The sequence below is a fragment of the Xiphophorus hellerii genome, chromosome 22, assembly GCF_003331165.1.
Source record: "Xiphophorus hellerii strain 12219 chromosome 22, Xiphophorus_hellerii-4.1, whole genome shotgun sequence".
In the NCBI taxonomy this organism is placed as follows: domain Eukaryota; kingdom Metazoa; phylum Chordata; class Actinopteri; order Cyprinodontiformes; family Poeciliidae; genus Xiphophorus; species Xiphophorus hellerii.
In genome coordinates, this window is record NC_045693.1 from 10114417 (window position 1) to 10127659 (window position 13243).

The window sequence follows — 13243 nt, forward strand, 5'->3', positions numbered from 1 at the left end:
TATTTTTAAAAGTTATGCTGCAAATAAATATGTTAAAAGAGAAGGTACTTCTGTATTCGGCCTCCTTTACTCAGATGGCCTTAAGCAAATCACCTATTTAGAGAAAAGCATCCAACTATTTATAAGTTAAATAACTAAATCAATAGACTTGTGGACAGAATAACAAATTCAAATTTAGTGCATCCACTTGCCATTCAGAGTTATCGGTTTAGGGGGGGGAAAGCCTGGCTATTGTTTAGTAAAGTGTAATTAAATTGACGCAGTATGACTAAATGAAATGCATGTACAAAAAACCTTGAAAACCATGTGTCATCTTGCTACAGTTATGAACAACTTTGTCTTGGTCTGTCATATAACATTAAAATGAAAAACACTGAAGTTTGAGGTTGTAAGGGTTCAAAATGTAAAAAAGAAAGGAGATGAATATAAGGCATCGTATGCTGGCGTAGGTCAGGGTTATGATGTTACTGAGGTCAGGATGACTTTGCTGTTTTCTGCAGTTTAACTCATTCAGTTTAACTCAAGGCTTTATATGATAGCATAAGCCTGAGGATGTGTGAACATAATGGCTTAATGGAAATATGCTTTAACTTCTATAATTTACAAACTTAAAAAAAAACATTTAATATGAGGTCCTTATGGGTTTGAATATGCAAAAAAAGGTGCAATTTTCTTCAGCAATTTCATGTGCACCTTAATAGGGCCTCTGCCAGTTTGAACAGCAACCGTGCTGCCTGAAGCAGTGTGGACTCTGTGCACTGCAGAGAGGGGCATCCCCTACAGGGTCTGCCTGTACCACCCCTCCATATGGTGGTCTGTTGTGTGCCTGATGCCTGGGAGGTTTATCAAACCCAAGAGTCCAGTGTCTCAATTTCTGCTCCATTGTGGTATTTTTCTTCCTGACCCATTGTTTGGTTACACATGACTTACCAGCAGGATAGAGCAACAGCAGCCTCAAACAGATGTTGCTCTGGTTGTGGTGTGGTACAAGTATGAGTTAATTTTACATCCCATTCCATATTGTAGAAGGGGAAATGTGCATAAAGGATAAAAAGAGGATGTTTTTAATTTCCTATCATTTTCAAATTAAGCTTTTAGTGGGTAATTTGAGCTATCAATGAATTAAATTGGACCCCTGGAGCCTCTCAGGCTCTATGGTGCTTAGATAGAGTTTGAAAACTTAATATAATCATAATAAACTCAGAAATCATATCCATAGTGACATATTGTAATTGAATAGAAATATAATTTATTCTGAGTGTAGTTTTGTTGTATTCAATGTAAGACAGGGAAAAGTTGTTTTTGTCCACTTTTATTCTTTAATATGACCAATATTTCTCATATTCAAGTGTGTATGAAAAAAAGTCACTGGTTTCTTAAAAAGCTAAATACAATAAGCATTAGATCAAGGCACATACAAGACTGGCCAAAGGGCATAAAATGCACTTTGGTTTTTCAATTGTAAAGAACCGTTTACTTTAAATTGTGACAACAAAAAAGTGTCCATTTGGAAAATAATATGAAAATAATACTCATGGGGGATTAAGGAGTTGCTGACAAGGTGGTAATTTGTATGAAAGCCAACAAGATGGGGCTTTTTGGCCTGCAGACTAGAATGACGTATGGTACATAGTACTAAAGAATGCCGCCATTGTCATTTGGCCATTCTACAAATAGAGTAGGTGGTAGTGGGGGGTCCTATGTGTCAGCCAGACATGTCTACTTAGTTAAGGTTGGTGTGCTTTATGCCCTGTGCTGTGGCCTACAATCCTATCAGATACATTGGAACCCTGCTTTGCTGTGTTTTGTCTACCTGTAAAACAGAGCAAAATAACACACCCAGCAAAGCAGAAATAATAACATCATGGCACCTCATTTTTAGTTATTCATAACCACACATTAGGTGAATACTTGAGTAAAATTCTTGGTCCATAGTAAGTGGAGACAGCTAGTCTCTGCTCATTCTTTAAGATGCTTTATCGTGCCTGTTTGGTGAATTGGCCGATCATCTGTGCCTTACATTACTTGCCTTGTCATTTTTTTGCCTTTTTGTTTTTCTAACAGCCACAAAGTTAAAATAATGACCTGTGCTTATATTACAAGGTTTCCTAAAGTCTGATTGTTCAACACAGCAATGAAAACCCACTTTCACAGTTGACAAGTCATCATATCTTAATAGAACAAAGAGTTTCTTTAGTCGGTTGGTAACCTTAAGCAAAGGAAATACAGTACAAATTACTACAAATCCCTAAAATATAGAATTGCATTTGATAGTTCAGTGACAGCCTGCAATTGGAATCTTCTCAGTCTTCATAAAATGTCCTTAAATATAAATTATATGGCAAATGTACAGAACATTGCTCCCTTAGTCTCATATATCCAGTGTTTTGTAAAAGTCTTGCCGCTCTGTTTTAGTCACACACTGCTCTTTGATGTCTGTGTGCATCATCATGAATGGGAATGATCTGAATCTGGTATTCCACTGTCTCTGTAGCTCCTGTTGTTAATGCTGTTCTCATTGTGTGGACTTTTGTATAAACTTAAGCCATTTGGTGGGAAAATTGTGTGTATCACAAACTCCTCCTTGGACACGGGCAGATGATTTATAGGTATCATTTGAAAAGAAGTTTCTCTTATCTCCAGAATGGAATTGTCCTTCTTGGTGCCAGCCTCAGCGTAATCGTCCTTTCTCCGTCGACCTTTGTTGTAGGTGCAGTTCCTGGAAAAAAGCGACCCATTCCTGTGCACATACCAGCACACCAGTGCCAGCATGATTATTGCCAAAAGAGCCACGGCCCCTCCGATAATGGCAGCCAAAGGCAGACTGGAATTTTTATAAGGCTCTTTTTCCTGCTCTCTATTTAAAGTTGTAGTCGGTTGGTAGGATTTGTGAGGCCCGGTCTCTGTCTCGATGCAAACAGGGGTCTCATCTGACAGGTAAATATTGCTGGTCTCCATGGGAACCATGCATATCCTATAGGCAGAGTCTGGCTCCAGTGCAGTGAGGAGATACTCTGTCCTCTCTCCCTGCACAATGGTTTCAGTTATGGAGCCAAAGGCAGGGCTGTGTCCCAGCTTTAGCCAGCTGAGCCGCAGGGCAGTCATGGGTTGTGACACTCTCCATGATATATGAATTGCATCTGCACTACTTGATTTCACACTGATGGTGATGATCTTTCTGCCTGAAGAGCTGGTAGTACTGTGGTAATTCTTACTGATGTCAGGCCCTTTCACCACAGGCCTTCTGGTGACAAACGGTGGCCACTGGGGCTGTGAAGGGCGTAAATTGTTGGAGACTGTGCTTGTCTCATATGTGGAGAACAGTTCTGAATCAGCACAGTCAAACATATCTGTGGTCAGATCTTTAATAGCCATGCCTTTGACCTTATCTGGACCCTGGCACATGAAACCACGTACATTCACTTTTGTTGGCAGTGACCGCAACCAGTCCCGCACCCATTTCATCCTGCAAGTGCACTGCCATGGGTTGTTTCTCAGCAGAAGATGTGTAAGATTGTCCAAATCTTCAAATGCACCCTGTGGGAGGCTACTTAGGTTGTTACCAGATAGGTCCAGGCGATACAGCTGCCTCAAGTAGGCAAAAGCCCCAAATGGCACCCGGTTTATGTGATTATCTTGTAGGTGCAGTTTTTCCAAACTGGTGCCTGGGAGGTTTGCTGGCGGTGAAGTCAGGGAGTTCCTCACCAGTGACAGCTCAGTCAAGTTGATCAAGTTGATGAAAGCCATTTCTCCAATCCCACGGTTGTTCAGAAGGTTGCCATCTAAGATTAGTCGTTTCAGATTGATGAGATCTTGTAATGATTGCTCTGAGATGGACGAGATGCGGTTATCATCAAAGCGCAGCTCCTCAATGCTCATGGGTAGGCCTATTGGGATGGTACTCAAATGGTTTCTGGAGAGAAAAAGCAGTCTCAAGTGATTACTGTCCCTGAAAGCCCCCTCTTCTATGCTGACTGCTGACACAGAGTTGTCATCCAGGTGAAGTTCCTCAATGTAAGGAATCTGAGCTAATGAGGCATGGGTTATCATTCTGACATTATTCTCCTGCAGGTGGAGCTCTTTTAGTCCAAGTGGAAGATTAGTTGGGAATTCATCCAGATTGTTGCAATAAAGATAGATCTTCTCCACATTTACCAGTCCGCGGAGCTCTGAGGGGATGCCTGAACTCTTGATGCGGTTGTTTTGCAGAAAGAGCACTGTAGCATCCAGAGGCATCCCTGTAGGTATGGAAGTCAAGCCTCGGTCATTACAGTATATGAAGGTCCCGTCACAGCGACAAGCTGAGGGACACGAGGCAGAGGTGACCAAGGGGTTTGCTAGACCCAGCAGCAGCCCAATCCTTATTAGGAAAAGGACAAAGGACTTGCAGTGACGTACCATCTTGAAGGTGCGTATCCTGGCAGTCTAATCACTCAAAGGGCCCTGGGGAAAAGAGCAGAAAAAGCAGATTAATGGACAATGCCCTGAGAGAGGGAGCCAAATTCCAGTTTTTGTAATTGCTGCAGGTTTGAAAAGCTGCCTACAGCACTTTCTTGATTAAGTAACTGCTGAAAGAATCATTTTGCATTTTTCCATTTGACTGATATGAACTGATTATGAGGATTAGGGTGTGAAGGCCTATCTTAAGGTTTTACTTTATACTTCTTTAGCGCTCACTGAAATTTGTTTTGTCATGCAAGTTTTCAAGGTAAAGTGAATTTTAAAGCTTTGTGGTTGAAAGTACGTCTTAAGTTTTTGGTCACAACTTCCTAAGTTTTACATCTTTTATAATGTATTGAATCTTGATGCAGTGGTTTGATTGTTTGTTTTTTCTTCTTCTTTTGCAGTTTTTTGTCTTGGCTATTACTAGTTTCTTACAACTCTGGGTTGTAAAACCTTTGCAAATTGAGTTTTTTAAATTTTTATTCCCCTCAATGTTAGTAACGTTGGGGCAGTCGATTAAGACTATGAAAATGAAGCAGAATTCCCATTTTAATGAGCCCGAGAATACATTGGGCTTTAACTGTACATTCACACCCACACTTACTTATCTTTTTAAAATAGGGATCTTGTGAATAAATCAAAAAGACTCATATCAATCTTTATTTACAATACCTGATTTAGACGAGGCTGTAAATCCTTTCCAACGAAAGAAAAATCCAATCAAGATTTCTTCTTAAATTTGTTCTTATCCTCACTGAAAGTAAACGTTTGTCCAAAGGGAGGGAGGATGGGTTCTGGTGATGTCCTGACCTGGTCAGTATTTGCCAAGCTGATCCTTGTTTGGACGATGACCTCTTCTGTGTTGTCAAAGGCTCATTCTTTCAATGCCTTTGCCATGGCAGATAAGCTTGCAGAAAAAAGCATCCCTTCTTGCTAAAAAAAGAACATGCACCCTTAGCTGATATTAAAAATCCCAGCGGCTGTTGCTGTAGTCAGGTTCAACAGCCATAACAGCCCCTAAGGTTTTTTTGTGTTTTTATAGAGATCCGTGAGTCGGATGGCAAAGAATCCTTCCTGCCATCAGGCTCGTCAGACATGATGGGTTGACACAAAGCCGGTCTGAGCCATGTCAATCCCCTTGGCCACAGGCTCAATCCTGGCCTGTTTGCTTGTGCCGACCGTGCTTTCAGGTAACCCAGAATCCTCTGCTTCCTTGTTGAGCCAGTACACACATTAATCCAGGGCTCAAGATCTTTTTCCTGAAGCAGATAACCAGTGTCCCCTTCTTCTCTAAAGAGCAATACGGGATGAGTTGCTGTTCCTGAAGGGCCCAATCTCCCTCATGCATCTGCACCTCGAGTCATCATGTCCTCCTGAAACCTGGGACAGTGCTCTGAAAAAAATCACAATGATAACATTTAGTGGAGAAAAGCTGAAATAATAAAATATTGGGATTTATAGTAGCTTTCTGGCTAGCATAAGAACAATACTGTTTCAAATACTTGCTATCTAACTTTAGTATGTTCTAAAGTGTTCAATATTTATACCTGAAATGGTAATCTTTTAAAATTATAGCGACTGTTAGTACTTTAGCTATTATTGGGATATCATTTATCAGCTAATAAAATATGATAATAAACATGCAATTTACAGCTCTTCACCTACTAGCCAATTCGATCATAATAATATGCCAATTGATAGCAACATGCTAATGCTAGCATGTCAGTATTTTTCATGTAAGTCTTGCTTTTTTATGGTTTAATAATTGCAGTGGTAGAATCCAAATTCCTTTTTAGTTCAGCACAAATGTATATGAGATTTAAACCAGACAGTAAAATATTTATATACGATACACAGTATTATTGGTGGTAGACACAACATTTGTCACAAATTTTGCTTTTAGAAATATCGTTAATACCATTTGTACAAAAACTTAGTAATTCATTGAATAATAGTATTATTATATGTATTATATTATATGTTTAATTTATCAAAATTAAACATTTATCAAGTTTAATTTTGATAAATGTTTTACTGAAATTGACCAATCAGCCTTTTCCTAGTTGATACTAATTTCAGTTTTTCTTTTATATCTGACCTTCCAATTTTAGCTTTAGATCCGCCAAAAAAAAAAAAAGAAGGAATTATTTCCTTTTTGTTAAAAAAAGCTGAGGAATAAAAACGGCTGAACTTTAGAGTTTAAACATATTTATTGGGTAGAAAAACAAAATTCTTTTTGGGTACCTGACCAAATTTGATTTATAGGTATATGCCAGTCTTAAAACTGCTTTACAATGTCACATTCAAAAAAAACCTTTTTTCCTGCCTTTTAGTCCATTGACCTTTTACTCCCAGTTACTCTAAATAACCAAATCTTTTCTATGGAGATGGAGGAAAGAATGCTTGTGCATGCAAAACACATCTGTGATCTGGACCCCAAACTCAACAATAGGGGAGGGTGGAGCTCATGTGCCCTTCTCTCTCCGCTTCAATGCATAGCTGAGCTCTAAGTATTTTACAAGAGAACCGGTCCTGTGATTAAAAATAAAGAAGTCTGTCCAAATTCTTTTCCGTGAAACAAAAACGGATCCAGTCAGAGCTTAGTGTAATTACTCACACTGTGAAAAACACCAGTGACATATGAAGTCCATTTGAATTTCATATTAAGCAAAGGATGGGTGTTGCATCCCACCAGGCTGCTCCCAGCTACTTCGTGTGACCCTTCACGCCCACCTCATCCTCCGCTTACACACACCGACTGCCGTTTTCTGCTCACGAAAATAGATTTCCTTCACCAAAGAAAATGTTACGTTTCCTCTCAGAACACAATAGCTCTGTAACTATCCGTGTGCCCTTATGGCTGCTACCGTGTGCTGTAAAACATTCAAAGGTAAATTAGGAACAAGAAGCCCAGCCGTTTAACAGTTGTAACCCCTGACAAGGAGAAGATTAGGGAATTGAGAGGCTTGTAACTCGATTACAACTCCTGAGATGCTGTCTCATAATAACCCCCCCCCCCCCCCCCCCCTTCCTTCTGTTCCATCTAAACATGGGCTCTCTCTGTCCAGTATTACATTAGTAGTAGATTAGAGTCTAGGGAAAAAAAGCACCAGATGTGAGCTCCAGTAACTTGTGGAATAAAGAGAGTTTGATGAGAGGAAAAAAAAGATTAAATACAGTAATGGAGTTTTACAAAATGGCAGGATGATAGAGGGATATGGCATATCGGTCTGTTGGAATGAACTCGTAATGCAGCACTTTGTTGAGCTATTTCAATAGAAAATGTGCTTTTTCTAAGACGTTTTTTCACTTTATGAATATTGTTAAATATGGAGTTTCATTTAAATTGCTTGGAAATTTAGCATTTTGAAAAAAAATGTATTCTTTTCTGTTCCATCGAGCAAATTTTGACTTCTAAGGTTGTGCCATGGATTCATTCATCACTTATGGTATACCATAGAGTTTAGACATGAACAGGATAACATCAAGAACTTATACCAAGATTTTACAAAGTTTCTGTGTCAAAGCTGCTAAATTTTCTGCTCCCTTTCCTCCACTTGTTACTGCACCCTGCTGAAGAGCTAACAGAAAGAATGCTCTTATAATTTTCTCTTACTTGCAAAAAAAAAAAAAAAAAAATCAATTTAGCCTATTTGGAAATAATTCAGCTTGCTGTAAAAAAAAATAATTGTGTAAACCAAAGAAACAGCATTCTTATTAAGACTATCTGAAGAGTTACTAAATTGTGCAGGTGTCTGCCTTTGTTTCAAAATAACCCTTGCAGTTTATAGTGGTATTATATCTTATTTTTGAACAGCAGGAGGGATTGTTGCTGTTATTTTGTTTTTATCCTGCCATAAGAATTTCGTACTACCCATGCCTACCTTTGTTTTTTGCTTATTTTTTGCCATCAGAATTGTTAGAACCTTAGGTAACAGGCTAGCTTAGGGTCAAGGTGTAAAACAAAAAAGGGGGCAGTTATTTAATCAGATGGTGATCATTGGTATGTTGGGTAAGTTTTTGCTTAATTTAACAGAGCATATTCAGGCCTGGATACTTTTCTCCCCTACTTTTTTTTCCTTCTCTCCACTCATCGGATTTCAGGAGAGTGGCCCCTCTTCATTGTTTGCTCCAGGGCAAGCATGCAGACCTTGTAGCCTCACAGAGAGGATCGGGGCTGGTGGGGTGGGGGTTATAAAAATGTAAACTTTTTATTAAAACTTATCTCATTTAAGCAGTGAATCAATCAAGCATTGTTATTGCATTAACCTGTCATAAATGGCTCTATATTTTGCAAATTTATTTACATTTGAGCGTTTTTTAGAGCAACTGTAGTTGTGCCAAATTTTTTTTTGGTTTATTCTTTTGTGATGGATGCTTTTCTCCATCGTTTTGATAAGCTCCGCCAACAGGAGAGTGGGTTTTCACTAGCTGTTATAGAGTGGAGTCTGCTTCGTTTAATCTGAACTGGCAAAGTTAAATTGACCATTGTTGGGGAAAAAATGGGCGCAAGTGTGTTTACAGGGGAGAAGAGCAGGAGAGACATAAAGCTGGACACTGATACCATTGTGAGCAAAATACACCCAAATGTACATTAGTTTGAAATAACAGAGACAAGGGCTCAATGCCCTGGAGTCATGTACTCCACAAAAAATGCTGCAAAATACCTCAAGCACAAACAATTTCATGCCTGTGTAATTATTGCAGAACATGATGACTTTTACTTTAGCAAAATACTGAAAGTTTTGTAGGCTTGCATTTATAGAGGATAGAGCTGCGTAGAAATTGTAATGGCTGGCTGTTAAATTATTCATGAACTCTGAAATTAATTTTGAACCACAGTAGAGCTCTCCATTGGGAAATCAATTCTGTTATTATGTTGTTCTGATATTCACTCTAATTCACAATATTATTTTGAATTATGACTGATTGCACAGGTATAGTTTTTGTTGGATCTGTGATTGGTCCAGAAACGTGTGCATGTGCAAATTAGCACATTAAGCAGGTAGGATTTTTTCAATGGAAGACATGAATGATTTAGTATTATATCATTAAATTATATGTATATCTTCTAGTAATGGACAAGTAAAAGTCTTGAAAGCCAGTTTGTCATTTATTATTTGAAACTTCTTTGTGTGTTTATATGCAGAGAATTTCTTATTTCTCGGATGAAGACGTCAGGGTACCTGGCAGGGGTCGACTGTGCTGCCAAATCACAATGAAATGTTCATGATCCTATTCGAAATCTAAATGACGCAAATTACACACACACACAAAAAGCAAAAACAGGATGAAAAGAAAAATCTCTGAGTCTTTCTCAGATTTAGTATGTGGCCTCCTAGTGTTATCTCTAAATAGGCTGAACAGATGATACTTTTGCTGGCCCATTAATAACATATAGGCCCAAGACAGACGGGGGTCTCTCTTTTGTAGCTGGCTGAAAGGAGAGATCTGCAGCAGCTGCAATTGTTTTTCCCCACATGGGGGTGGTAGGCACTGTGAGATGAAATGTATGTATGTGTGTATGGGTGTGTGTGTGTCTCTTTGACAAGCAAAACCCAAGACATGAATGCTTCTGTTAAGCGGCACAAACCTATCTTGGCTCAGGCCGGACACCTTTCCCAAAATAAAGGGATTTGTTAAACTCCCCGCTGTTTTATCTGAGGCACTCTCACAGTATTTATGGTTTTCTCCCAACTTTGGATTTCTTCTTGACTAAATGTGTTTCTTAAATCTTGGAAAACCTGGTAAAAATACACCTTAGTGGCTCTGTAAAATATGAAAGAACTGCATTAGGTTATTTTAGATTAGGGCCTGCAGTTCTGCAGCCAAAATAAAAATTTCTCCACATGAACTGGGCGTAAATATATATTTTATGCGTTCTTTCCTACAATTAGATTATTCCATCCTTTGTGACCTGGTTAGCTGTTAATCTTCTATATGAGTTCCCTCTGAAAAACAACTGACTGGGGACTTTAGCCTCAGGCAAGCTATCAGAGAGGAACTGGGCCTGTCCTCATGACTGCCATGTTTAACCAGCTATCTTTTTCCGTAATGAAAACAACGGAAAACACCGTTGCTTTCCATGAGAGGAGAAGCAAGAAGTTTGCTGTGTGCAGAATTGGTGCACAGCCTTGGGGTCATTATTTAGAGCCTGGATGACCTTATCGTCTCATGAAGATAAAAGGCTCTGTTAAATTGGATTAACAACTGTCCCTGCTTCGGTGTTGCCAATAGGCATGCCGCTATATTGTATTGGACTAATAGGATAAATATCAGTTTGGATGAAGGGAGAATAGCGCCGAGTTGGTTTTAGTTTTAAGGATATGTTTCTGTATATTAACGAGGTTGTTACATTGCAAGCGTGCAATTTTGCGAATTACTGTACGCGTTCAACTACTATACGCGTCCTGATGCGCGTAAAACTTGCATGAAATTGCACGTTGCATTGCACGCCTTTCTAAAACACATAACTAGGTTATGAGGAAATTTTTTTTCGTTGGATCTACGCTAACAACCGATGGAAGTACTCCAGACAGCGACGGAGAACGAGCGTTTAGGCGGCATACAGTCTCCCCAGCTGCCCCTTCATGTCCAACTCCGCGGGATCCGCGCTGCAATTTCAGGAGCGCACCGGGGTGTCTCCTCAGGCTGCGACACCGAGACTGCTCCAGACAGTGAACCTCGCTAATCCCCTCCAAGTTTGCATATTCATCCCAGACCATTCCCATACATACATGCGCCTCTCTATGCAGTGCTTAAAATCTGGAATATTTGCAAGGAGCGCAACGATTTGCGTTGCGCACTAGTGGTGCCGAGACTAAAATGTGATTGTGGAAAAACAATACTGAGTTGGTGATTTTTTGTCTTTGTTAGAAATGCAAAATTAAAGGGATTTTGTATAGATCGCAGCAGCAAGTGGCAGGCACCGGGGGAAAAGGCTTGAATTGGTGACATAAAAACATATTCTGTGTGCTGCAAAATCTGTGCAGCTGAAGAAACGCTTTTTTGTGTTTGGAGAAAGGTGGGCTCACATTTTTATTATTATGGATATAAAAAGATTCGCGCCTGTCAGTATAGACAGGACCCGGTATTATTCGCCTGGAAAATAGGAGCAGTTCAGATTCACGCAACTCCTGAGGATTCCGCATTACTTTCAGTTAGTCGAAGAGAAAATCCAAAAGGCAAAAAGAGAGAAAGGGAAACACTTCCAACAGGACTGCTGCACCAGCAGAAAGATTACTTACCTCTCAAAACAATCAGCAAAATGAAAAGTAACAGGTATCCTCTTTAAATGTGGCTCAGAAGAGGGAAAATAAAAATAAGTTAAAAAAAATAATCCAATCCAGGCTAGTGAAAATTGAAACGCAGATCCAAGTGAAGAAAACGAAGAATAAACCCTCCTAACTCACACAGATTAAGAGCTACTTGGAGTTTATCTGTAGCAGCACTTCTCTGTTTTCAGTGGCAGCCCCCCTCACACAAATACACAATCAACTGGCTGTGAGAGGACATGGGCGCAAGTGTGGACCTCAGTACAAATGTGGAGTTGTGTGCGCCTCTAGCTCTGCTTCAATAGAGCTCTGATGTCATCTGGGGGAGGTCCTTCTTTCTCTCACTCTCTCTCAAGCTCTCTCTCTCTTTCTCTCTCTGTCTCTCTCTCTCCGTCATGGTCTCTGTTTTGGTGCTTGAAGATGCAGTTCCGATTAGGCGCACTAGGGGGAGTGGAGGAAAGAGGAAAAAGCAGAGATTCACTCACCATGTGCCACAAAAGTCAGAAGAGGACCCCAAAATACAAGCATATAATATGTGTGAGAATGTTGATAAATATTAGAAAAACTGTTATTACCTGTGTCACTTGATCTAAAGAACAAAATCAATTTCAGTTTTCCATAAACGATGTCATCAGTTGTCATGAACTCTGCAAGGGGTGTTTTATCTCAGATAAATGTACTTTTTTTCAGTATTTGTACTTTAGACAATTAAATGGGTTAGTGTTTTAAAAATAAAAATATGTGAAGGTCTAAAAAAAAATTTTTTTTTTTTTTTGTACATCGACAGCTAAAAGATATTGTCTGATGTTGGACCTGAATAGTTTATAAGAAATTATGTGCACATTCTATCAAATTATAACAAACTTTTATCCATTCATCCATCCATTGTCTTAACTTATCTTTGCAGGGTCTGAAGGAGGGGGCTTAGTGCCTATAATTGAGATTTTACATACTAGACAAACACAAAGTAGAGTAATTGTGAATTGGAAACCTCCCCCCACACCCCTCAAAAAACCCCATAAATAATAAGTGTTTTAAATGTTCCAACTTTTTTCTGCCCCATTTTACATTGATTTTCCTAAAAAGCCAATGCAACCATTTGCCTTCAAAAGTCACCTAATTACTGTGCAATTTAATCTCTGTATAAAGCCAGATGTTCTGTGAAGCTTTGAGTCTTAATAGAGAACACTAGTGAACAAATGGCATAATGAAGTACATTAATCAGAAACTAGCCAAAAGGCCTATACTAATGCTACTGGAAAGCTGCAGTGACTCACAGCTCAGGTGGGAGAAACTGTTAACAGAAAACAGTCATAAGGTTTGTCACATAGGGAAAATAGAAAATAGGTTAAAGAAAGTACTTGAGTACTGAACTTTTCACCTAGATTCAGAACACTGTAGAAAAATAACACTCTCAGGCACCTCATCTCAAGGTGAAACATGTGAGTGGCTACATCATGCTGTGGGACTGCTTATTTTAATTAAGGACAGGTGAAAGTTGACAGGAAGATGGATGGAGATAAATA

General features: G+C 39.3%; 2 protein-coding genes across 3 annotated transcripts in view; one reads left to right on the forward strand and one right to left on the reverse strand.

Moving 5' to 3' along the window:
• Nucleotides 1-13243, forward strand: part of macrod2 (mono-ADP ribosylhydrolase 2) — a 477335-nt gene that overhangs the window by 78501 nt on the left and 385591 nt on the right. The gene's annotated exons all lie outside the window — the stretch shown is intronic.
• Nucleotides 1297-11998, reverse strand: flrt3 (fibronectin leucine rich transmembrane 3). Its single transcript, XM_032552621.1, has 3 exons — nt 11691-11998; nt 5116-5836; nt 1297-4443 (listed from the first exon to the last, which is right to left on the reverse strand). The coding sequence occupies exon 3, from the start codon at nt 4399-4401 to the stop codon at nt 2449-2451; it is 1953 nt and encodes a 650-aa protein (XP_032408512.1). The 5' UTR covers nt 4402-4443; nt 5116-5836; nt 11691-11998; the 3' UTR covers nt 1297-2448.

What these genes read in the sequence shown, in the direction of transcription:
- flrt3 (XM_032552621.1), bottom strand. Translation starts at nt 4,401, where the DNA reads ATGGTACGTCACTGCAAGTCCTTTGTCCTTTTCCTAATAAGGATTGGG.